Source organism: Periplaneta americana, chromosome 14 (assembly GCF_040183065.1).
Source record: "Periplaneta americana isolate PAMFEO1 chromosome 14, P.americana_PAMFEO1_priV1, whole genome shotgun sequence".
NCBI lineage: Eukaryota > Metazoa > Arthropoda > Insecta > Blattodea > Blattidae > Periplaneta > Periplaneta americana.
The window spans coordinates 87,877,836-87,901,941 of NC_091130.1; the positions used below are offsets into that span (position 1 = coordinate 87,877,836).

At 33.9% G+C, this 24,106-nt stretch overlaps 1 protein-coding gene across 1 annotated transcript in view; it reads right to left on the reverse strand.

Annotated features, from left to right (window-relative positions):
* Positions 1-3,149: 3,149 nt before the first annotated feature.
* Positions 3,150-24,106, reverse strand: part of Taf9 (TBP-associated factor 9) — a 177,151-nt gene continuing 156,194 nt past the window's right edge. Inside the window, exon 6 of the mRNA XM_069845708.1 lies at positions 3,150-3,386. Coding sequence (XP_069701809.1) covers positions 3,232-3,386 — 155 coding nt within the window. The 3' untranslated portion in view covers positions 3,150-3,231. The remainder of the gene's footprint in view (positions 3,387-24,106) is intronic.

The window sequence follows — 24,106 nt, forward strand, 5'->3', positions numbered from 1 at the left end:
CATTGTACTGATGTGTGTGCGTTGGGTGGCGCCTATGGTGGAGAATTATGTCAATACATGTGTACGGTGGGTTCCATGTTAAACTATAGCATAGAGCAGACAGTTAACAACGAGACGCTACGCGAGGGGATCCAGATGGCGGTGTAATGTCAATATGTCGATCTTCATTTGTGTAATTTTTTGATAACATATAAAAAATAATTTACAGGTCTGATTCTCTGGTCTGTAGTTTTCTGAGATAAAACTGTAGTTTTCTAGTGTATTGGATATTAAGAACTTCAAAACTTAAGTATGTTTGATGACATTATTACCATTAAAAATGAAATATTATTATAGTTAATGCAACACATAATGATATACTGATGATATGAAAGTGAAACCTTTTGGGGCTTTATGTAAGTAGACGCAGAGAAAGAATATTTTATATTAGATCTTCATTTCTATAATTTACTGAGTAACGGCTATATATATGTTACTGAAAACGATAAAACTTACGTAAGGTAACAATATTGTCATTAAAAATGAAATACTTTTATAGTTATTAATCAAGTAGTATGGGTATTTTTCATATATTTAATGGCAGTGTGGTATAGATATGTATATGATGTCTGATTCTCTAATTTTCCTTGGTAGTAATTGAGTCATGCTTCCTATTTTAGCTGCGTCTTTAAACTGCATAAAATTTAATTTAATATTTCTTTGATTTAATAGATTAGATTTGTGATCACTGCCAAGCATATTTTGTTGTAGGGAAAAAGCATGCCATTTCACTTCTTGCTACCGTGATGAGTAAGTTTATTTCCCGCTACCAGCAACGAATGAAACACTGAAACTGCTAACGATTTACGATAGACAATTTTATTTAGGGCGTATATAAGATTCTACAACTCTGACATATCATTCGCCTCATTTTCCGCATCTCAGCAATAGATTCCTCACAACAGTCTATATTACAGAAAATATACGGAATAACATTCAGTGTTACACAAATTAATTCAGCAGTATTTGGTAGATCAGTATTGTCTGGAGGAAGCGCAAAAATTATAATTCCTAAGAAAAGACCAAAAGGTATTACTTACTTATAAAATAAGAGGCCGGCAAGATTTTGTAGTCTCTTGATCACCTCAGCAAGATCTCTTAGTGGGAAAAAGTTATTCTGCCCTCTACATTTCTGGGTAGTTCACGAAACATGCAGCAGCTATACCAAGATGCTAAGTCTTTTGTTCAAAGCATGACAAACCTTACATTTTCTTAACCTTCACCTACAATCTGCAATGACCTGAAATAGCTACTTCATTACTCCCACATGAAAAACTCGCTGATTGTCCTGACATTGTTACTTGCTATTTCGCATTGAAACTCAAGAACTGAACACGGATAGGTTCAATGAAAAGTATTTGGCATAAAAAACATTCAGAGAGAGTATGTTTCACTATTATGGAAGTAAATAACTTTCAAAATGTCAAGTATTCTTCACTGAAATTAAATCTGAAAAATTTATATTTGAATGTCTCACGAACTTAGTTTGTAGCAGCATTTGCTGCACAAGCCACTAGTAAACCTATATTGGTAATTTGAGTTGTGCCAATCCAGTGATACCCTTGTGTATATGTTTTTTGAGATTTTACAGGGTTGTGTGTTACAACAGCAACAACAATTTGCCTGTAATGTTAGGAAAGAAAAAAAGGTGTTGCAACACAAATGGAAAAACCCTTTCATAATATAATATTATGGCATTGTTCAAATCACGCTGTTGACACTCTAAATGAAGTGCAGGGTATTACTAATTTTCATTATTTTTCTTTGACAAATTATATGCTACTTACAGCTTGTCTCCTAAAAACCAAATTCAGCTGAATGAATGTGCAGTCGCTTTAGTCAAACATTATGCAAGCTAGGAAAGATATTTACCGTAAGATGGACAGAATCAAGGTTAAGAAGTGTAAAGGCAGTGTGGAAGAGTTTTAAACCCCTAGTAGAGCACTTCATAGAATCTGCAAGTGATCCTAAAAGAGATGGCAAGGAAAGAAGCAAATACAGTGGTCTATGTAAAATTGTATCCAGTTGTGAATTCACAAAAAAACTTAGGCCTACAGTATGATGTTCTTACAGAGCTCTCAGATGTCTCCCTACACCTACAGAAGATAGATATTACACTTCTGAATGCAGATAGAGCAATTAGACGTACAATTCGTGCAGTTGAATCAATGATAAGTTCTCCAGGTCCATATTTAGAACAAGCTAACTCTGCAGTTAGTCTCAGTTATTCAAGAACACATGTTTACAGTCCAATAGTAAAGTGAAAGAAATTCACAGTGGCCAGTTTTTTAGAAGTTTGGCAGAAAATCTGAAACAAAGGTCAGTACATAATTTAAGTCAGTCTTCTCATCTTACTTGTTTAGAAACCAAAGCTGATGAAGAATTGGAATCACTTTTCACAGATTTGAAAATTGTGTTTACAGTAGACTGGATGGAAGAAACAGACATAACCAAAGGTGACAAAACTGTAAACAATTTATGTGACATTTTTCAGCTAACAAACAAGCAGAAATATATAAATGCTTTCAGAGAATTCATAGAAATAAATGTGACGCCCTGTAATTTGAAGGCGCTTATGCATGTAGTACATTCAATTCCAGTGTCCACTTCAGAGTGCAAAAGATCATTCAGTGCAATGAATGAAGTGATGATGACGAAGAAAAGGAACAGTCTTCATGTATAATGAGTGAGTAATTTTGTCTTCATAAAGTGCGTAGGATCACTGCTTGCTGGTTCTGATCCAGTTCCATATATCAGATCGTGGTTACAAGGAGGCAAGAGGACAGCAGAAGAAATGTCTTGTAGAAAATGTCAACCCAGTAGTGACATTCAGTATGAGGTGATATGGGACATACTGAGTACCCCCAAAAAGTATTTTTCAACTAAAGCACTGGGTAGGAAGGCACTTTCTTCAATATGTACAGTATATTCCTTTTTTCCTATCATTGTTACATAACTCACTATCAACACAGAAATCATCATGATACTGTAACATGACACTGAAACACTAACACATTAGAACTTCTAGGATGAAATACACTACTGAAATGACAATTCCTGAAAATAGCAGCAACACCTTAAATCTAGCAAGGCACATGAAAAAAAAAAAATGAAAGTAAATAACTGGTATATATTTGTATTGTCTGGTCTTAATGTTATAAACACTTACAGTATGTTACAATTCGATTCTTATCACTCAAGTATATCGTAATCTTCATCATCTCTTTTTCTCTTCATGCTTGCAGACACATCGTTAGTTTCAACTTTGATGGCAGAATTTGGAGTGTTTCCTAGTGGTGCTGCCACTTGGATTTTCGGTTTGGTTATGGATTTTGGAGCTGCAGTCCCTATAACATCAAATTAAATGGTTTATAATTATTTGGATGTAGATTAAAATTTATACTAATTCTTCTGGAAATTTAGTTCAAAATTACTTACCACCAATCCTTAGAAAAACAATAAGACAGTGGTACGGTACAAAATTCATAAACAAAAGATAAAATAACTCGAACTTAGAGAATACTTTATCTGTATTTCTTCCAATTCATTGAGATTGGTATAGATATGATTTTTTAGTATTAAAAATTAAATACGCAAAGTGTTTGAAAACACGAATCTCAGGAAGATAATCTAGAAAATGAATGACATTTGATCGCCAAATGTCTCGAAATCTAATGAGTTCAATGAAATTGTCCCAGTCACGATATTAGTACTTGATAACATGTTTAAACAATGATTCTACAATGTCAACGTCCTTGCAGAGACCAAAGAGTTTGCATACTACAGAGATAGGCACTGAGAATTCACCTGCATCTCTTTTGCTCTAAGAGATTTAGTACGCAGTTTATAAGCAATTGGATGTCTGTTACAAGGTTCTCTTGCTTGGTGCTGTTGTCGAACTGTACTTTTATATAACCAAAGTGAACCCAACTTGTTTCTTCACTAGCATTTTACTAAAACTTTCAAGGGAGAAAACGTATTTTAGATTTCCTTTGCAGATATATTTTAATTAAGATAAATTTAAACGTATAATCATTATAACAAAGTGACATTTTCAATAATTTTAGGATAAACATATTTATTCTATGAAGAAAAAAAAACTGGATGAATATTTTCCGATTTGCATGTCATTCTTTCCATCCATTTCATGTCATGAAATGTAATGAACGACTATTTCACACATGGAATCATATTGATTTGAAAATACTTCGAAGAAACTAGTCCCGTCAAGGCATATCAGTTACAAGTGGCCAACATGACTAACTTAAGATCGCATGTTCAAAACCCCGCCATTGCAGTCAATTGAAACACCCGTGGTAAAGGATGAGGATGGTCCATGTAAATTAATCGATGTATGGCATGCAAGGAAGCTGATAGGGTTTCATTTGACTGCAGTAGAAGCATTTTGCTTCTTTCTTAAAAGATATTTAAACAATTTTAGTTATCTTAATACCATAAAAAATTAACGAATACATTATGTAAATGAATCAAATGAGCGATGACCATCACACAGAAAAAATAAATAAGAAAAACTGAAGTGTTTCTTTTAGGTAATACTATGAAGTAGTAAATGATTGCATTCTATCCCTTTGTGTTGTTATTTAAAGATGTAATTAAGAAAACCTTAATAGTAATCCTCAAAATAGTGTAGTCAAAGAAAATATTTCTCCTTATGTGTATGTTTGAATATTCATAAAGTCTTGCTGCTGATCATTTTGATATACAGTAGAACCTCGTTCATCCGACCCTCATTAATCTGGATCTCCGGTTTATCCACATCGATTTTTTTATATTTGTCATTTTTTTGTTTCGGACTGTACTGAAGACCATCAGATTGCCGACCACCATCAGTTCTTTAAAAGTATGCATTGTTGCAGCTGATGGATCAAGGTGTGTTGGGGAACATCAAGCATGTGTACAAGAGACAGCTACTGAGCAAGTTGATCTAAGGAGAGGGGAAAATAGTGTGATTCCGCATTTGAAATCAGTGAATGTGAACGATATTTACATGGTTGCGCTGCTTGGGATCATGTTGCTGAGTTGACAATTAAGAAGTCTTAGAAAAAGATATCGCCCAATATTTGCTATTCTACTGATAAAATTTGTACTTCAAATGAAGAAGTTTGTGATGATGCCACGCTTCAGAGCTTGTTCAAACATTTGCGAACATTCCCGGTCGTTCAGACGTAGATCTTACTGAAATAAATGCCTGGTTAGAAATAGACAATGATGGTGGCTACGGCACAATTACGGATGACGAAATTATCACCCCTTGTACCTCTGAAGATATAGATGACGGTAGTGTTGGTCTGGAAACGAGGCTGGTGTAAATTACAAGATGTTATGTCTCATATTGAGGAAACAACTCAGCTGGACAAAGTTTTGGCTTATTTGGAATGCCAGACTGAAACATCAACCGAACTCATGGTTGTAAAATACCTGCTCAATCATGCTGCATGTAACAGTAATTTGAAATTGACGCAAAAGCAACTTAATAATTATTTTAATGAAGCTAGCAGTGTTTTTATACAGTACTTTATAATTTTCTCTGATGGATATAAATATAAATAGGGCCATATAGTACAGTACATAATGTGTATTCGATTCTTCTCCTTTATTTCCGGATTATCGTTAATCTGGATGACTTTTGGTCCCAGTCAGTCCAGATAAACGAGGTTTCACTGTATTATATATTTCCCAAGATAATAGTTGAATCATAAAAAAAATAACTGGAGGTCGTCTTATATGGCAGATATAAAAAAAAAGACCTTAAAATTCTACACTAAAACCAGTATTAAAACCACTGTCCTTTATATATATATATATATATATATATATATATATATATATATATATATTGACTATTAATGAATTAATCTCTGCACCCGCCCCAGCACAAGACAAGTTCTTCTTTTCCTACATAACACCTTCTGACGTAAAATCAGCACTAAAGCGCATCAAGTCAAAATCACAAGGAGTAGACAATATAAATATAAAACTTCTGAACAAAATTATGGACATAATTCTTCCGACACTAACCCATATATTCAATGCATCCATAATGACTTCACATTATCCAGACTTATGGAAAAAGGCTATTGTTCGTCCCCTTCCTAAAATTAAGCTACCTGTAACACCTAATGACTATAGACCAATTAGTATTCTTCCTGTTCTCTCAAAAGCTTTGGAACGAATTGTGCACAAACAATTGACAGATTACCTCAATACTCACAATATTCTTGACCCTTACCAATCAGGCTTCAGAACGGGACACAGCACATCGACTGTACTGCTTAAAGTGACTGAGGATATACGTGAAGCTTTAGACAAAGGACAGATCACAATACTAACACTTTCAGACTACTCCAAAGCCTTCGACACTGTAGATGTTGACTTACTAATTGCAAAATTAAAAGCACTGCATTTTTCTGATAATGCCTTAGCATGGATGGACTCCCATCTTCGTGAACGCCAACAGTGCGTGTCTATTAATAATCGTTATTCCTCTTGGCGTACCACGAAGACTGGCATACCACAAGGCTCTGTCCTAGGACCTTTACTATTTTCTATTTATATTAATGATATTTCTTCTAATCTAACATCCTGCCGACACCATATTTATGCTGACGACATACAAATCTATCTGCATACTCGACCTAACTACATAAATGACGCTATAACTAAAGTTAATGATGACTTGAATTCAATATCCATATGGTCGAAAACGCACGGACTTAATTTAAATGCAAGTAAATCGCAGGCAATCTTAATAGAACATCAAAGATCGAAGTGTGACAAACAAAATTTGCCACCGATAATTGTAAATAATACCACTATTCCATACAGCTCGACTGTGAAGAACCTTGGTATGTATATGGATTGTCACCTGGAATGGAATGAACAAGTGAATCACACTTCCAAAAAAATATTTTCTATTATTCACTCATTAAAGCGACTGAAGCACTTTCTTCCTGATAAATTAAAATTAATCCTTGTACAAACACTCGTGATGCCACACTTTGACCACTGCGATATTATATTAAGTAACCTAAATGCAAATTTGAGCAGCAGGCTACAATGTGTGCATAATGGGTGCGTCTGTTATATTTGTAATATTCGTAAGTATGATCATGTTTCCCCATCTTCCCAAACTCTGTCTTGGCTAAGGCTAAGCATCGACGAGCCCTGCATTCTCTTGTTCTCTTATTTCAAATTCTGCGCACCGCTACCCCAATCTATTTGGCTTCTCGTTTTCAAAATTTATCCGCATATCATCAGCTAAGTACAAGATCTCATCATAACAATTTACTCATTATACCCTACCACAAGACATCTTTATATTCTTCATCTTATACAGTTTCAGTTGCTAGAAATTGGAACTCACTTCCGAGTGATGTAAGGGGTTGTTGGACAATAACTTCATTTAGGTCAAAATTACATAAATTCTTACTTAACAGATTAAATGCTGATTAATATTTGTTACTTATAATGAAACTAACATCTGTCCATTCTTATTATCATTAATTTCTCTAAATAGATTTACAAAACCTCTAATGGCAATTACATTAATATTCTCATTATAGAAATATATTTTAAATTTATATATATATATATATATATATATATATATATATATATATATATATATATATACTAGCTATCTCAAATATTAAATTAATTATAATTGATTGAATTAAATTAGCTCATAAATTAAGTTACTACTTTACCTTATAGGTTTATCTATATTTAAATAAATATGTAGTCTACTAGTCGTTAAAACTGAAGAATATTACTGGAGTACCTTTTAAGTGTAGTGTAAATATTTTTAATATAAATATGTATTGTATTGATTAAGGCTGGTTGAGTGGAAGAGAAGGCCTTATGGCCTTAACTCTGCCAGCGAAAATAAAACATTATTATTATTATTATTATTATTATTATTATTATTATTATTATTATTATTATTATTATTATACAACAAACCACATTCGTTGTCCGAGGCAAAGAGCTTGTCAAATAGGGTATGTTCTGGCTTTCACTGTTGACAGCATCGTCATGTGGGTCCCATTCTGAATGTGGCAAGTTGGTTTCTACTTTATCATCCCTCATCATTATTCCATAACAAATCGTCCTCTGTGCCATCCATAGTGTAAAAAATTCTGCAGTTTTTGAAAGATTTTATTCACTGTTTCCACTTTAACTTTTTCCCATAACAATTGATAGCTTGGGGATTGTCTTAAAGGACAAATATAAGCTAAAACCATAATATTGCATTCGAAATTTATTCCTCCTCTTACCTGCGGAAATATACGGTAAAGATTACTATAAAATGTTATGGTTTCAGGATTAACTTAATTTCCCGTGGTTTTTTCTCTGCTATGAAATTACATACACAGAGACTGTAGAGGTTCAGTTACACTGTGACATCATGTTACTACCAAAACTCCTGTCCTTTCTTTCTCATTGTGATACCAGGAAATTATTCACTGCTTTACCAATCATACCAAAACTGTTTGGGCATTTCCCTTACCATTGCCAGTTTTCCCACCAAAACCCATCTCTATATACTAGTACTAATTTACAAGCTCTTTGAGTCAAATGAGGATCACAACAGTTTTGCTTCGATATATCTTCCAAGTGCTGAGGCAAGAGAGTATTTTTGACATGTAAAGATATTTAACAACCAATATTCCATGCATTTCCTCCACAAAGGAGACAAATTGCAAGTGGAATAATAGCTGGAGTAAAATACTTCAACACATAATTTTCATGTAGTCAAAACCATGAGCGCTATAGACATGGCAGAAATAATAAAAGTAGAAACCTGGAAAATAAATAGGAAATTTACAGTCTATGGAATATATAGCCCACCGAATAAGGATCTATTAAATCTTGACATTACGGGAACAAAAAGAGATAGTTAATACTAGGTGATCAGAACAGTCATTAGCCAAATGGGACTATACCAATGACAATACAGTAGGTAAAACCACTGAAGAGTTCATTCAATCCAATAACATGGAATTATTATACAACAACCCAAATGATCCCAAAACATATATACACTACAGAGGAGACTCTAGTAACCCCAATGCAGTAACTGCCTCGTCAGACATAGTTGAAGATACTTGCAAGAAAACTGCCTAAGATGAAGGAAGTGGATACAGAGTTATCCTAACAGAAACAGTAATACAGACAAATTCTCAGCTGAAAGCATCCACGCCAAAACTAAAAAGATGGAATTTTAAGAAAGCAAACTGGAATAAATACAGCTATCATCAACTTATGCAACTAAATATACGACACGACACGACACGATATATGATATGATATGATATATTTCGTCACAGCACTTCTTTGCATGTAATGGTGTACCTCACATTTCTCTGTATCCGGTGCCACCATTAACATATTATTACAATAACATATTATTTGCAGTACACGTCTACACAAATACTCCCATTTACACTACGTACCTTTTTATTACTTGGTCTAATCTATCCTTCAGTATTTCTCCTATATTTCATTCGCTATTCTCTATTTGTTCATTAATCCTAATATATCTAATATTATATACGCCTTTCAAACCCCCTTTTTCCTCTAACTACTATTCACTAAAATCTCAATTTCACTTTTTCTCTATAAATTATCATATTGAATTATTTGTCCTATTTGTTCTTTGACCTTTTCTCCTATCTTTCTCTTACATTCATTTACTGTTCCAAAGTTCAAATGTTAGTACTAATTTTATGCTGTCACTTGTTCACTTCTCTTAACCTTTTTTTTCACTTTTTCACTCATTCCTATTTGCGCTCACTTTCACTTTCTCACTATTCCACTTATACCTAATCCTTTCTCTCTATTCTCACTTCCTATAAATAGTTATATTTTATCTCTACACATCTGATTATACACTTCCTCTCTTCCCTATACTTCTCGATCTTTTACAGTTTCACTTTACTTGCACTTTTTGATAGCATCTCCACATCTTTTAATCATATCTAATACCTCTGCTATATACTCAGCTGTCGCAGGTTCTGACCTTTCTTTACTGTTCGTATCTACCTTATTTCTATCTCTTTCTTCCTATTTATTTCTTCTTCTATTCCTATTTTATATTTTTCCCCCCACGCTTTCACTTTCATATACTAGATTTCCACTTACACTCGCACCCTTATTCTTTTCACGACTTCCTTCTCTATCACTTCCTGACTCTTGGTTTCTCTTTTTATCCCCACTCGCCTTTTTTCTAGCGCCTGTATTTCTTGTTCCGTTATTGTCAGCATTTCTTCTGGAGTGCGCTAACTTTACTGCCATCGTATGTAGACTAGGAATCTGCTTATGCTGCATGATCATGTTACTGTTTTCTTCTCCTTGTCATGTCATCATCTTTACACTACCTCGTATGTCAGTATGTGGGTTCCTGAACTCATTACTATTCACTCCTGATACCATATGTTGATCTGCGACAATCACTTGAGCCATCCTTGAAGTTGGGATGATTTTTTTCCTCCATTCCTGCTCCTTCCCTCTGCTTACGTAGCTAACATCGACTCTCTGTTGTCTTCTTGTTGCTTCCCTCTCCAAAGTTGAAATATGTCCACTGTCCTCTTTCGTACTTCTCGTTAGTATTGTATTCTTTGCTTCTTCCTCAGGCCAATAGCCTTTATACTGTGTTAGCGAGTTGTGCACATGCGACTGCTATCTCTGGCATTCTGCTGTAAACTGTGGCAACTAAATATAGAAAAAGATCCACAGCAACTAATATGAGAGATAAACTATTATCAAAGCAGCAAAGAATTTTATTCCTAAAGGCATAAACAAGAAATACAAATGGTTCTGAAATAAGGAACTAACAGTTCTAAAAAAAAAAAAAAAAAAGAACGAGATATTAGAAAGGAAACAGACAACACGAAACAGACAAAACAAAAGATCCAAACTTGGTCCAGAGATGGAGAATGAAGAATGCTAAGCTATCAGCAGAGATCCGAGCATCTACAAAGATATCCTGGGGCAAGTGGATAATTCACACAGTACAGCAACTACGCTCGCCACTAGTCACCAGGACATACCAAGCAATGTCAAACAAAAAAGAATCGACATATTGCTAGCAAAATGCATGGCTATATTCTTTAAGAGTTTACTGAACTAGTTAAGTGCACGATTTACAGAGTATAACGGGGAATTTGTAATGGACAAAAAGAAAATGCATGTTTTCGAAGATATATCACAGCAAAATGAAGGAGAAATATGATGTGGGTCACGGAATTTCGTTGAAATCGACTAATTTGAGAAACGAAAATATATCAAAGGGATAATGGAGGGAACATTCATTTGTGCCATTTTTGCGCGAAACACTTGTCACTAATATATCCCTTCACCAAACCCTATCTAACCTTAACACTTAACAGTGTGTCTAATTGATACTAATATATCTCCTCATCAAACCCTATCTAACCTTATAGCAAACAGTGGCACTATCTCTTATATTAAAAATGGAGGAAAAGAATAATGAAATTTCTGCTGGCAACGACATCCATATGATGGTGCCATCGTGTACTTAGTTACAATTGGCTCTCATCAAAATGGCACAGTTGAAAGCTGCTGTACCTAATTCTCCACTTTAGCAGATTTCCTTTATAAACTTTATATAGGCCATTCAGTATCTCATGAAACTTACCTGCGCATCAAGGGAAGAAGAATGTGGACTGAGAAGAGTCTCTCCCTTGCTATGCTCCTATTCGTAGCAAGTGAGCTCCACTTACCCCCACCATAAGGTTTTTACTATATGCTATGGCACACGCAACCATTTAGTTTCACAAGACAACGAATGACCTACAACAGCACTTGACTACAGGAATAACAGTTGTAAAGTTCATAAATACATCAATAAACTCAACAATAGAGAAGGGAAAGTTCAAAATCCTGTAATCCTTAGCAACAAAGAATATACACATCCCAAAACTATAGCTGAAAAATTCAACAGTTTTTACATAAACACACACAGAATACAAAAACCAAGCATCAAGACAAGCATACACTTAACCAGAGTAATAAAAAATCATGAAAGTAAACAACAGTGAGAATTGTTTAATGAACACTTCTCTCTAGCAGAAATGAATTAAGCACCATCTATACTAATAATAAATTTGTAGCCGAAATTTTTCTGGTAATTTTCGATTTTCCAAAAATAATTGGTCCTAACATATGTAATTAACCACCCTGAAACCGAAAATCGCTTTTTTTTAATTTTTGTTTGTATGTCTGTCTGTATGTTTGTTACCTTTTCACGCGATAATGGCTGAACGGATTTCGATGAAAATTGGAATATAAATTAAGTTCGTTGTAACTTAGATTTTAAATACATTATTTAAAAGGGGGGTTATAAGGGGACCTGAATTAAATAAATCGAAATATCTCGCGTATTATTGATTTTTGTGAAAAATGTTACATAACAAAAGTTTCTTTAAAAATCATTTGCGATAAGTTTTATTCTTTGAAAAATGTTGATGGGACTGATATTTAATGAGATAAATGAGTTTTAAAATTAAATAACTGCCATCTAAGGCCGTGTAACAAAATAAAAAAACAAATGACTTGGTCTATAAGGGGCCTTGGACAACAACAATCGAAAGCTATGAAAGATAGCCTACAGAGAATGTTTCTGTGTTCGTATGAAGTAATATCGGAAGCTAAATTAACCGATTTGTATAATTAATTATTATTTCACCATTGGAAAGTGTAGTTTTTCTAGATGGACATAATACTATAATGTTATTACAGTAACGTCTGATATAATAATGTAATGTAATATAATATAATGTAATATAATATAATATAATGTACTGTAATATAAGATAATACTATATAATATAATATAATTTAAGTTGTTTGAAGGGTTCAGAACCATAGTGGGCCAAGCGCCATTTACTGAATACGTAGAAAACAACAAGGGTTAAAATTAAGTTATTACCATAATTCAATGGAAACATATAGCAAGTAAAATAAAGTATACACATTAAATCTAAATGATGTCAATGTTCATTAAACTATGGTTCCATGTAATAACAATTAAGAAACATGTTAAAGGAATTGTCATTGCACCAAATGAGTGCTTTCTGGACCAAAATGATCGCATTTTAATTATTTAAATACAATTTAAATTAAGTAACATATTAAACGATTTATCCTTCTATAAAACACGAATGTTCCCTGGATCAAACGTCCTATTTTAATTATGTAATTACTTTATATTTATTTCTAACAGGTGCAGCGGAGCGCACAGTACAGCTAGTTATCAATAAAGAAAAGAAAATGTACAGGTCTCAATCAAATCCATGAAGAATTCCTAATAAACCTAAGCATCAAAGCAAAAGTTCAATTACTTAAAATATATAACTTAATTTGGAATAATCAGCATAGCATACCACTCATGTGGAAAAAGCAGTGGTCATACCAATAAAGAAAAAAGACAAATCACTGGAATTGCTAGAGAGCTATAGGCCTGTATCACTAATCTCAGTAATGGCAAAAATTGATGGAAAGAATGACTGTCACAAAACTAAACTACTATCTTGTTACTGGCACGAAATAATATCCATCACTAATAAATTATAATGTTATTAGCAACCAAGAGGATTATGTCAATTATATCCATTGTTGACGTCCACACTTCACTGAAATGAACACCATGATCTTTGCAGCTCATGGTTCAGTATTACTAACATAAGCATCAATCAGTTACTTGAATGTTAACATCAATTAGTGAATATTTTCATAATGTTTACATATGGAAATAATTATTATTATGGCTATGTTGCCATTCCTTTGCCCCATGTCTTTCAAATTGTTAAAAAATGAGTAATAAATGTTCTCATTTAATATTAAATTATGCCACCCTTCTCACATTTGAAGGGTACACGGGAAAAATGAACAATGTCACATTTCCATGAAGGGTGAGATAATGATCTATTTCAGTATATCACTGCAAAATTGATTAGTTTTTCTACTTGAAAAGAAGGAAATGATGAGTGTATTCGTGGTTTTAATTCTTCTTTACCACTTTTGGTAAAAATAACACTAAAGTTTGTAGTAATACAGTGAATTAGATAACAACATCAACGTTAAAGGAATTGTGACAGTGTTCGTTTTTCCCTTGTACCCTTCATTTCTTATATAGGTACAGAACTATCTGGTGGAGGTTCCAGATATTCTACTCAGTTTCGTGACACACAAACTCAGAATTCGTTCTTGCGAAATATGCTAGCTGTCCCTACTGTATCGTCGCCCTCGATAGTGTAGTTGGTATAGTGGTGGCCTTCTATGCTCGAGGTTGCGGGTTCGATGGCATTTAAGTGTGTGGCTCATGTCGGTAGATTTACTGGCATGTAAAAGAACTCCTGCGGGACAAAATTCTGGCACACAGGCAATGACGATATAACTTCTGCAGTTGTGAGCGTTGTTAAATAAACCATAATTCTAATGCCCTATTGCATCTTCTTTATACTATGACCAGAGGTGAAACATGCTACCATGGACGCAAAGTTGCCTGCACACCAACCATACAATGTAACTGACTGTAAGCTGTGCTTAGCATTAAGATGTAACAAACGCAGGTTTCAGGTATGAAGACGGAGTACAGTTAGATGAAATACAAAACCTGCACTGTGCAGAACATCTGAATTGATTTATGATTGAATTGAAATTGTGACTATTGGTAGTTCTTTATGCAACATACAGTACAACTGAACCAAAACCCTATATAGATTAGAATGGCACAATACACAATGTGATGAGTATTCAGATGAATATTAGTTGTTGTGTTCATCTTTATCATCTGCTGTGTTGCAATGTACAATGAGGCATTTTGAAATGCTTCAAAAGTGAATTTTCTTTTCCTTTTCCCGAAACAATGTTCATATCAAGCAAAACTTCTCTTGAGTCACATCAAGTAATTAGTGCGAATTTAAAATACTGCACATTGTCATTTGATACCAGAACGATTTTTAATTTATACTGCACTTTTTCTAAAAATTGGTTCTGTTTTGTAGTTGTTTATATTCAAATAACTTTAATAAGGAGAACAATTTTCATATAAACTCTATTCCATATCATAATTCTAACAATCATCAAAATACATAACAACCAAACATTACAACACCTTCCTTTTTTTCTGCGATTAAAGGAGAACAAGAACAATACTAAATATATTTAAACAATATATAAGTAAAAATATATTTACATTCCTAATCTAATAATCTTGAACACTGAACAACTCTTTCTGATCTAGTTTTAGTTATTGTTCCTCTTTTTGAAATAGTATCAAACTGACCACTAGAACAAGCATTGTTTGGACTGCTTCCTGATTTAGTTGTACAAGAACAAGCATCATTTGGATTGATCACTGGATAGGAGTTAACACCTATCCTTTCGAGGAGTAACATGAATTTCATTCCACCTACATATTCCTCCTTTCCCTTTTACTAGATACAAGTTACGGACTCCACCAGTGTTCATTATAATAGGCCTACCTGGAGGCCAAGGAGTATCTAGTAATTTTTTAAACATTATTTTCTCTCCCACATTAAATTCTCTTCGCCTGTATTGGAATACTGAATTAAAGTCTGAATGAAGGAAGGTGAAATGGTGCTCAAAAGATCCTGAGGAAGAAAAGGGCAAAGTATGATGACTGCACGATAAAGCAAAATGGAATGAAAACTGGAGAAAATTTTATGAAACTCTTACACATTGCAACAAAGCTGTACAGTACATAAATCCAAAAAAACTTCTAGGATGAATTTGTCAGGAAATAAATAGCCTGAGAGTAGCATCTCGAATCCAGGTCATGGTATACAGAACAATAAGTACTGTAGGTTCATTAATCGAACTCACTGGAGAATACACCAAAAGGAACACTTACCATTATTTTTAAGGTGCACTTCCTGGCTGTAAATTTAGTGAAAATATCATAATGAAGAAAAGTCGTGGCCAAGGACATCTTCAGAGAACTGGAGACTGGCATAATGGGCAGTAAATAAATTCAGCTCATATGACACCTGAGGATGATGACATTCTTCCTGCCTTGCTACAGAAAGAACCTGAATCCCTCTATAAAATTCTCTGTTTTTTATTCAGACCAAGCTTAGCTTTTACCTATATTCCACAACCCTGGAGACATAGAGTAGTCCTCATTCATAAGCATGAACATTCACAATATGCCAATGTTATCAGCCTATCGTCTTTTCTACTAAAGACAATGGAATGACTGGTGGGAAGACATGTTCGGAAAAGTATGTTGTTGGATCACCTCTTCATCAAAATCAGCATGCTTACCAACCTGAAAAGTTCTGTGAATTAACATTACACAATCTTGTAGAATCAAGGATACTCTAGAAGGAAGAAAATTGTATTAGATGCATTCTTAGACATTAAAGGAGCATCCTACTCATCTGTGACTAAAACTGTATGCAAAAGAGATATGGAAGATTGCTCGCAAATTGATCAACTCCATGGTGTGGCACAGAAATATTCAAGCAAACTTCTTGGGTAAATACAGGAGATCACTGGCACTTAAGGATGCCCATGGGGTAGAATTTTATACCCCTGCTATGGAGCCTTGTGGTGAATGATATTTTTGTGAACATGAACAAGAATGGATACTATTTACAGGGCTATGCAAATGATATAGTCCTGCTCACTGTGGGAAAATTCCCCTTGACACTCACAGACAGTATGAATGATGAACTGAAAGAAATTAAGAAGTAATGCATGAGGTAAGGACTTGAGATTAAACACTCAAAAACAGTTATTATTCCATTTCCAAGAAAAAGAAACGTGTTTTTGAAAACTTAAGTATTGCTTATTCTAATGTTGGGATTTAAAAATTGTCAAATATCTTGGGATCACCCTGCATATGAAGTGGACCTGGAATGCCCACATTAAAAGAACATTACCCACAAATAAAATGGTTACTCGTGACAAGTAGATACTCAGTTGGGGATTTATGGGGCTTAAAGCCACAGATCTGTCATGGCTATCAGGACACAACTAAACTATGGTATGGTGGCCAAAGGCAACACAGTCCACAATAGCAACGAAACTGCCATGCCTATAAAGACCTGTCTGGTTATGCACTATGGAAGCTTTCAAAAGCACTTCTAGAGCTGCACTAGACATCCTACTTGAATTACCACTACTAGATATATTTCTTGATGCTGAGGCTAGTGGAATATGTGTTTCGAGAAGGTGGCAAATACACTGAAAAAGTGAAACAGAAGTTTAGAGAACGTTTCCCAAACTCTAATTTACCTCATCAGAATACAGTGCGCAATCTGGTAAATAAATTTCGCCAGACAGGCTCTGTGCAAGATGCTCCATAGCGTGGAGACCCACAGTTTTAACGAAAGACAAACTGTTAGATATTTCTGATCGAATGCTTAAAAGCCCTAACAAATCGGTTAGAAAATTGGCACAGCAAACTGACATATCTTATTCCAGTGCGTGTAGAACATTAAAGAATGAACTAGGATTACGGCCGTACAAGGTATTGATAGTGCATGAACTAAAACCCACAGATGAGAAAAGACTAAATTATTGTGTTTGGTTTCAAAGATTTATTCGTTGTCATGGTGTTGACGTGTTAGACAGGACATTCTTTACAGACAAAGCTTGGTTTCATCTTTCAGGTTACGTAAATTCCCAGAATACACGGATCTGGTCCTGCGAAAATCCTTATGCAATATACAAAACACCATTGCACTCCCAGAAAATTGGGGTATGGTGTGCCATATCACGAACATGCATTAGAGGACCAATTTTTTTTAACGACAAAGTAAACTATGGAGTTTATTGCTCAGATATATTGTTCCCTTTTATTGGGCAATTAAATGAAATTGAATTAAATAGCTGTTTCTTTCAACAAGATGGTGCCACAGCTCATACATCTAACCAATCTATGCAAATGTTAGAAGAAGTTTTCGGTGAAAGAATAATTTTACAAGGAAAGTGGCCGCCGAGATCCCCCGATCTAATGCCCCCTGACTATTTCTTTTGGAGAGCAGCTAAATCTAAAGTGTACCAAACAATCCTACCATGATCGATGAATTCATCATCATCATCATCATCAACATCATCATCATCCTTCAAGTGTTAGACTCCATTGGATCTGTTACGGTCTCTTGCCAGCGCACAGTGTTTCCAAGAGGCTCAAAAGCTGGCCAAAAATGATTTTTTCACTTTTAATTTTATGGTGTTTGCAATATACCCCAACTATCTCCAAGATCTGGCGGTCATAAAACATCCACCCTCGTAGCAGGTCTAATTCTACGCAGCTGAATTCGAACCTTTGAAAGTAGTGCATGAAGTGTCGTTTTTGCTGTGTTGTGGTTGTGTGTTTTTCAATTAGAATTTCAATTATTATTTTTTGTACTTCTGTGGTTGATTTTCAGGTAAATGTTATTATGGATTGTTAGAGTTATGTTTCTGAATTAAGAATACGTTATTATTATAATGATTAAGTATATTATGCTTCACTGAGGAATCATAATCATATTATATAAAATTTTATTTTGTGATTCCTTATGTTCGGTCTTTATGCAGACCAGCAAAAATTGCCTCACGTTGCCCCGTGTTATTTCCTTGACCAACCTGTAGCCTGACATGTTTACTTGATGATCTTGAAAGGTAAAATTGCCCATATTTGCCCCTTTTGATAAAATTTAGATAAATATATGTATTGGCGTATTTCAAATTAATCGTCTAAAATACGAATATTCTCAGTATAGTTAATTTCTTCTCTACAGCAAAACTATGTTCAATTTGGCTATCAAATAGTTATAAAAGTAAAAAATAACAAATTTTTAGTCATTTATTTTGGTTTCAGAATGGAGTACCGTTGCAAAAGGAAGGAATTGTTTGATGCTTTACAGAAGGAAAAAAGTGGTCGTAAGAAACAGAAAGACGTAGTATTGCAGTGTCTTATTACAAAAATCGGTCTAGAAGTCTCCCATGATCAAATTAAATTGTTAGAAAGACATGTTTCTCGTTTTTGCATGAGTTTGTTTCGCAGAATCGATAAATCTAACAGGATGAGTGATAGATTTTTTAAAAAACAACGAGCAGTGGTTAGGTAAAGAGTTTATATGTGATTTAAATGCTATAAAACCTACTCTACAGAAAAGAGGAGGACCACAGGCAAAGTTTGGGAGGGAGCAGTAGTAGGTCTAAGCGTAGAAAAACTCAAAATTTAAGAAAATCTGCAGAGATTGCAAAAAATTTAACATCCGCTGCAAAAATAAAGTAAGTGCAGAAATAACCTGCATTGACAGAAATCTCATCCACAAATGTGGAATTGTACTTAAAACCATATCCTGTGCATCTGAAATAAACACAAATGAATTTGAAAAATTTTCAACTGAGACTGCCAGATTATTTGTCTCACTGTACTCTTGGTATCCCATGCCTGTCACTGTACATAAAATACACATTCATGGTTCGACTATTATTTCCGAGGCATTACTTCCAATTGAATGGTGAATTTACAAAACGACTTATGTCCCTAGAAGTAGTTTTGAGAAAATTAAAGAAAACTGTTTTTGACTTCGCTGAACCATATATTGTTACAATATAATTTTTTATATGTCAGAGAAAAGTTTTTAGTATAAAAATTCATACTTTTGTACTCTTCTTCAGGTTGTAAAAAATTTAATTATCTTCAGGACTTAAGTTGTTCTGCAAATTAACTTCAATTCTGCATCATAATTATTAGGTTATTGACACATAAACATGTTTAACTAAACGTATTTAGCCTATACCAAAATCATAAAATAATCTTATTGCAATTGTTGAAGAACATTATTTGAACAATTTTTAAACACACGAGCACAGACCCGTGATGGAGAAAAGTATGATTTTGAAGAAATGTTTCTGAACACTTATTGCCATTAAAAATTTGATTAGTGTGCTGTTCTTATTTTGTCCCGGACAACTGTTGCAAAACAACCACAGTTCTTTAATATACTCGATGTGACATAGTTATCGAAGTAGTGTGCAGGAGAAAATTACATACCTCATTAAGACGTTTCTTGGCCTGTCCCTCATGGTAGACACAAAAGGACATTTCACTAGTTTTCATGCTGTGCACAGAGAAAGCTGAGACGGTAAGCTGGCGATAGTAGTACATATCCTGAACTGGTGTTTAGGCAAGCATACATTTTTCATGTAGTCAAATGTGACAGCAAGAAAATCCTCTCTGTCTAGATACTTAACTTGGCTCCATTTTGCAATACTTTCTACTTCAGCTACAAGTTTAGCACGATTACTGAACATATTGCTTTTCATTTTCATGCTCTGTTTTTCAAACGTAATAAATTTTCTCAACTGAAGAATTACCAATGACAACAGATTAAAAATATTTTGTCAGCTGATTGTATAATTAAAATTACATATTATGTAAGTTTCTTCAGTATTTGACAGTCAAAACAACTTAAGACCCCTTAACCAAACATCCTGCTGCTAAGGAAAACTATACAAAAGTCGTGGATTAAAGTCATTCTGTTACTAAACGATGACCCTTGTACATAGTGACATAATCATGCTCTCAATTCAAAACCCCCAAAATGTGGACTTAAGTCGTTTTGCAAATTTACCATTCAATTGGACAAGTGTCGGAAGAAGCACAAGAAGCAAGGTATAAACACCTTAAGCAATTTCGTGAACAGTATGCCAGAAAGATTTCAAGGGAGGCCACTAATCGGGATGTATTCGACTCCTTGCCACCTCTGATCCTTTTATAACATCCTTCCGCCAAGAGAACCGAACAAAATACAAGAAAAGGATACCACATGTGGAAGTCATAAACCTATTGAGTTCTGAAACAAACAAGGGACGGCTCAGGCCCACTGCAAGTGCAGTCACAACTTTCGGAGGGGAGGACAGTACCAATACTAGTAATAGCCATCACTGAACATTCTTTACCCTACTAAAGTGCTAAAGTGTTTCTGAATCTGTATTGTGTACGTGCTCACTTAGAATTTATTATTTATTAAGTGCCTCCGTAATAAATATAATAAACAGTGTAGTTACTTTAACGTGTAACAATCATTAAGAAGTCACTATTAAACAGTCATGAACATAATCGTAAAATGTTTGTAATACTTAATGCACAGATTAATTCAATGAATACTAATATATATATATATATATATATATATATATATATATATATATATATATATATATATATCCTTTATTATGGCCGAAAAAAACTGGGTCTACCACTTCACTGTTTAAATATACCCAGCGGAACGCGAGCCATCAGTTGAGAAACACTGTCCTAAGATAAGCAAGTAGACCTGATATATGGTTAATATGATATTATCTTTCAGTTGGTACCAAAAATTGGTAAAAAAAAAAGTGTTAAAGTGGCTTTTAGTATTTTTGGCCAGCTTTTATGCCTCTAGGAAACACTGTGCAGCGTTTCCTAGGTCTTCCTAAATATGAATTAAAATATGCAGTAACAAAGTTCTTGAATTCATTGAGTCAGGAAACTTCGATCAAGGTTTTTGAAAATAAGGTGAAGTGGGTAGACCTATGTCTTCAAGAAAATGGACGACATTTTCAACATTTTCTGTAGAGTAGGTAAGTGTTTTGGAATATCGATATTATTTATTTATTATTGCCATATTTAGGATCTGTCACAACCCATTATCTCCTGGCCTAGTTGCCTGAATAGTGGTGCCTTATCACTTGTGAAGTTCAAACCTGTCTTCGGACAGTTGGCTAAACAACAACAATCATTCTCCATACCTAACGTGCTCTCATTTATTCCACTAGCGCAGCCAGTAGTACCACTCCATTCTCTGTATCTAGCGTGCTCTTGCTTATTCCACTAGTGTGGAGGAAGTTCTGACTCACTCTGTAGGCCTAATATCTTATATATACAAGTCAATGTGGCTATGTATGTATGTACTCTATACAAATCTACACGCTTTGATCGATATTTGCCAAAGTTTGCACATTTAACCTTCATAACCAGGAGAAGAACATAAGCTACATTAAAATGGGACAAATGGACGTTAAATGAATTAAAAAAATAAAATTATATATGATCAAACATTCATGTATAATATTAAATACAATCTTCTACAGTCAACTATTTTTTATTATTGTCTGTTGTATTCAACATCAACTTTCACGAGGCCGTGGAAGAAAAATCACGAAAGCATTGTTGCTACATCATGAAGGCCAAAATTTAAACAATTCATGCAATAAGTATCTTTCTGCAGTCCAGAACCGTACTATGAGTTTCTCGATACAGTTGTAGATAATGAGCAGGCTGTATTTTATCCAACTGAATATTTGAATTCTTTGAACCCACATAATTTAATATGTAATTTTATATACAAATATTTATTTATGCAAAGGAGGGGAAAACAAAACATTTTACACATACGAAAAAGCAATTCAATGATGTTGCTAATGTTAGTATGTGAATGTACGTAATCCCACTGAAAATAACACTATATTAATTATAAATTATACGTCTCACAAAATATTGTTGTTCATGTCCGAAAATGTGTTACTGCGAGATCTTATCTGTATAATCACGTTGCCAATCAGTTAAGCATTGTGGGAAGAACAATGTCTTAATTTATAAAATATATGTATCCCAAAATATTATTTATGTTAAACAATGACATTGGGAATTTATATATTGTATCTTTATTTTGTATACAAAATAAGATATAATATAATTAATATGTCCTTAATTTCTGAGATATAATTTCTCAAGTCACATTAAAAAAAAACTGGCATACAGGGCTCAAAGGAGTAAAAAATTTTCGAATATAAATTAAATTAAATGACGTATATATTGATTCTTTGGTATGACCGGTAGAGAGATAAATTTTTGCTGATGATGACACCCCAACAGGTTAAGACTGTTAACAAGGGAATTCCCTATTTATCATCAGCTCTCTCTGAAGTTCAAATGAAAGCACGCATGGTCATGAAATTACGTGAAATGTGTGTCAGGACAGCTTCACGTCAAGGTACAGATCTTATATTATTCTATCTCTGCCTCTGTGTAATGTCACATTTGCTGTGGGGAGGAAAAGAGATGACAGAAAGCTTGTAATGCTTTTTAATACTTTAATACCCATGAATAAGATAAGCCACTTAAAATTTAACAGTCATTGACCACCAGAGATGAAATGTAAGATCTGTATATATATATATATATATATATATATTCGTTGGTTTTACTTTGTTTATAGTTTGATTCTTTTTCTATTATTTTTATTTTATTTCTGGTGGTGTAGAAGAGATGGTCTAGTGGCCTTAACTACACCAGATTAAATAAATAAAAATAAAAATATATAGCCTATATAATTAAATTTAAAAAACAGTTAAACGCAAGGCTCATGATGCAATTCTCGGTGCCTGATCTACAGCTGTTTTAAAGTGAGTTAACCCTGGTAGGCATTAATTCATGTAAATGACGCTATATAAGAATCATCTTTATGAACGAGGTTGTCTATAGTTGAGTTTCCGAGATTTCTGAAAAGTCTAACAACCAGTTTAATTAAAAGCAAAAGCAAAAATTAAAACCTGGGCAATGCCGGATGTTTCTAGCTAGTGAATAATATATTTTAAAAATTTAGAAGACATATCAAAATAATCCTTACTATTTGAACTCTTCATTTTCTTAACAATACTAGTAACTTCTTCTACAGGTACTTCTCTCCACACTAAATTTACATTTATGCACTTAGAGGCCTTTAATATTTTCTAAATTGAATTGATCCTGAACTTGAGACTTTATCTGCTCAGTAAATTCAACAAAATAAGTATTAAATTGGTTGGGAGATATTTCGGTCTCTACATCGTCAGCATTATTAGATAAAGTTTCTGATTTGATTAAATTCCAAGCAGCTTTGCATGAATTTTTAGAATTTGAGATATATGCTACATTTGCTTTCCTAATTTCAGTTTTGTAAATATTATTAATTTTAATGTAGGCTAATTTAGCCGATTCACTTGTAGTAGATTTAAAAATAGTACGCATACA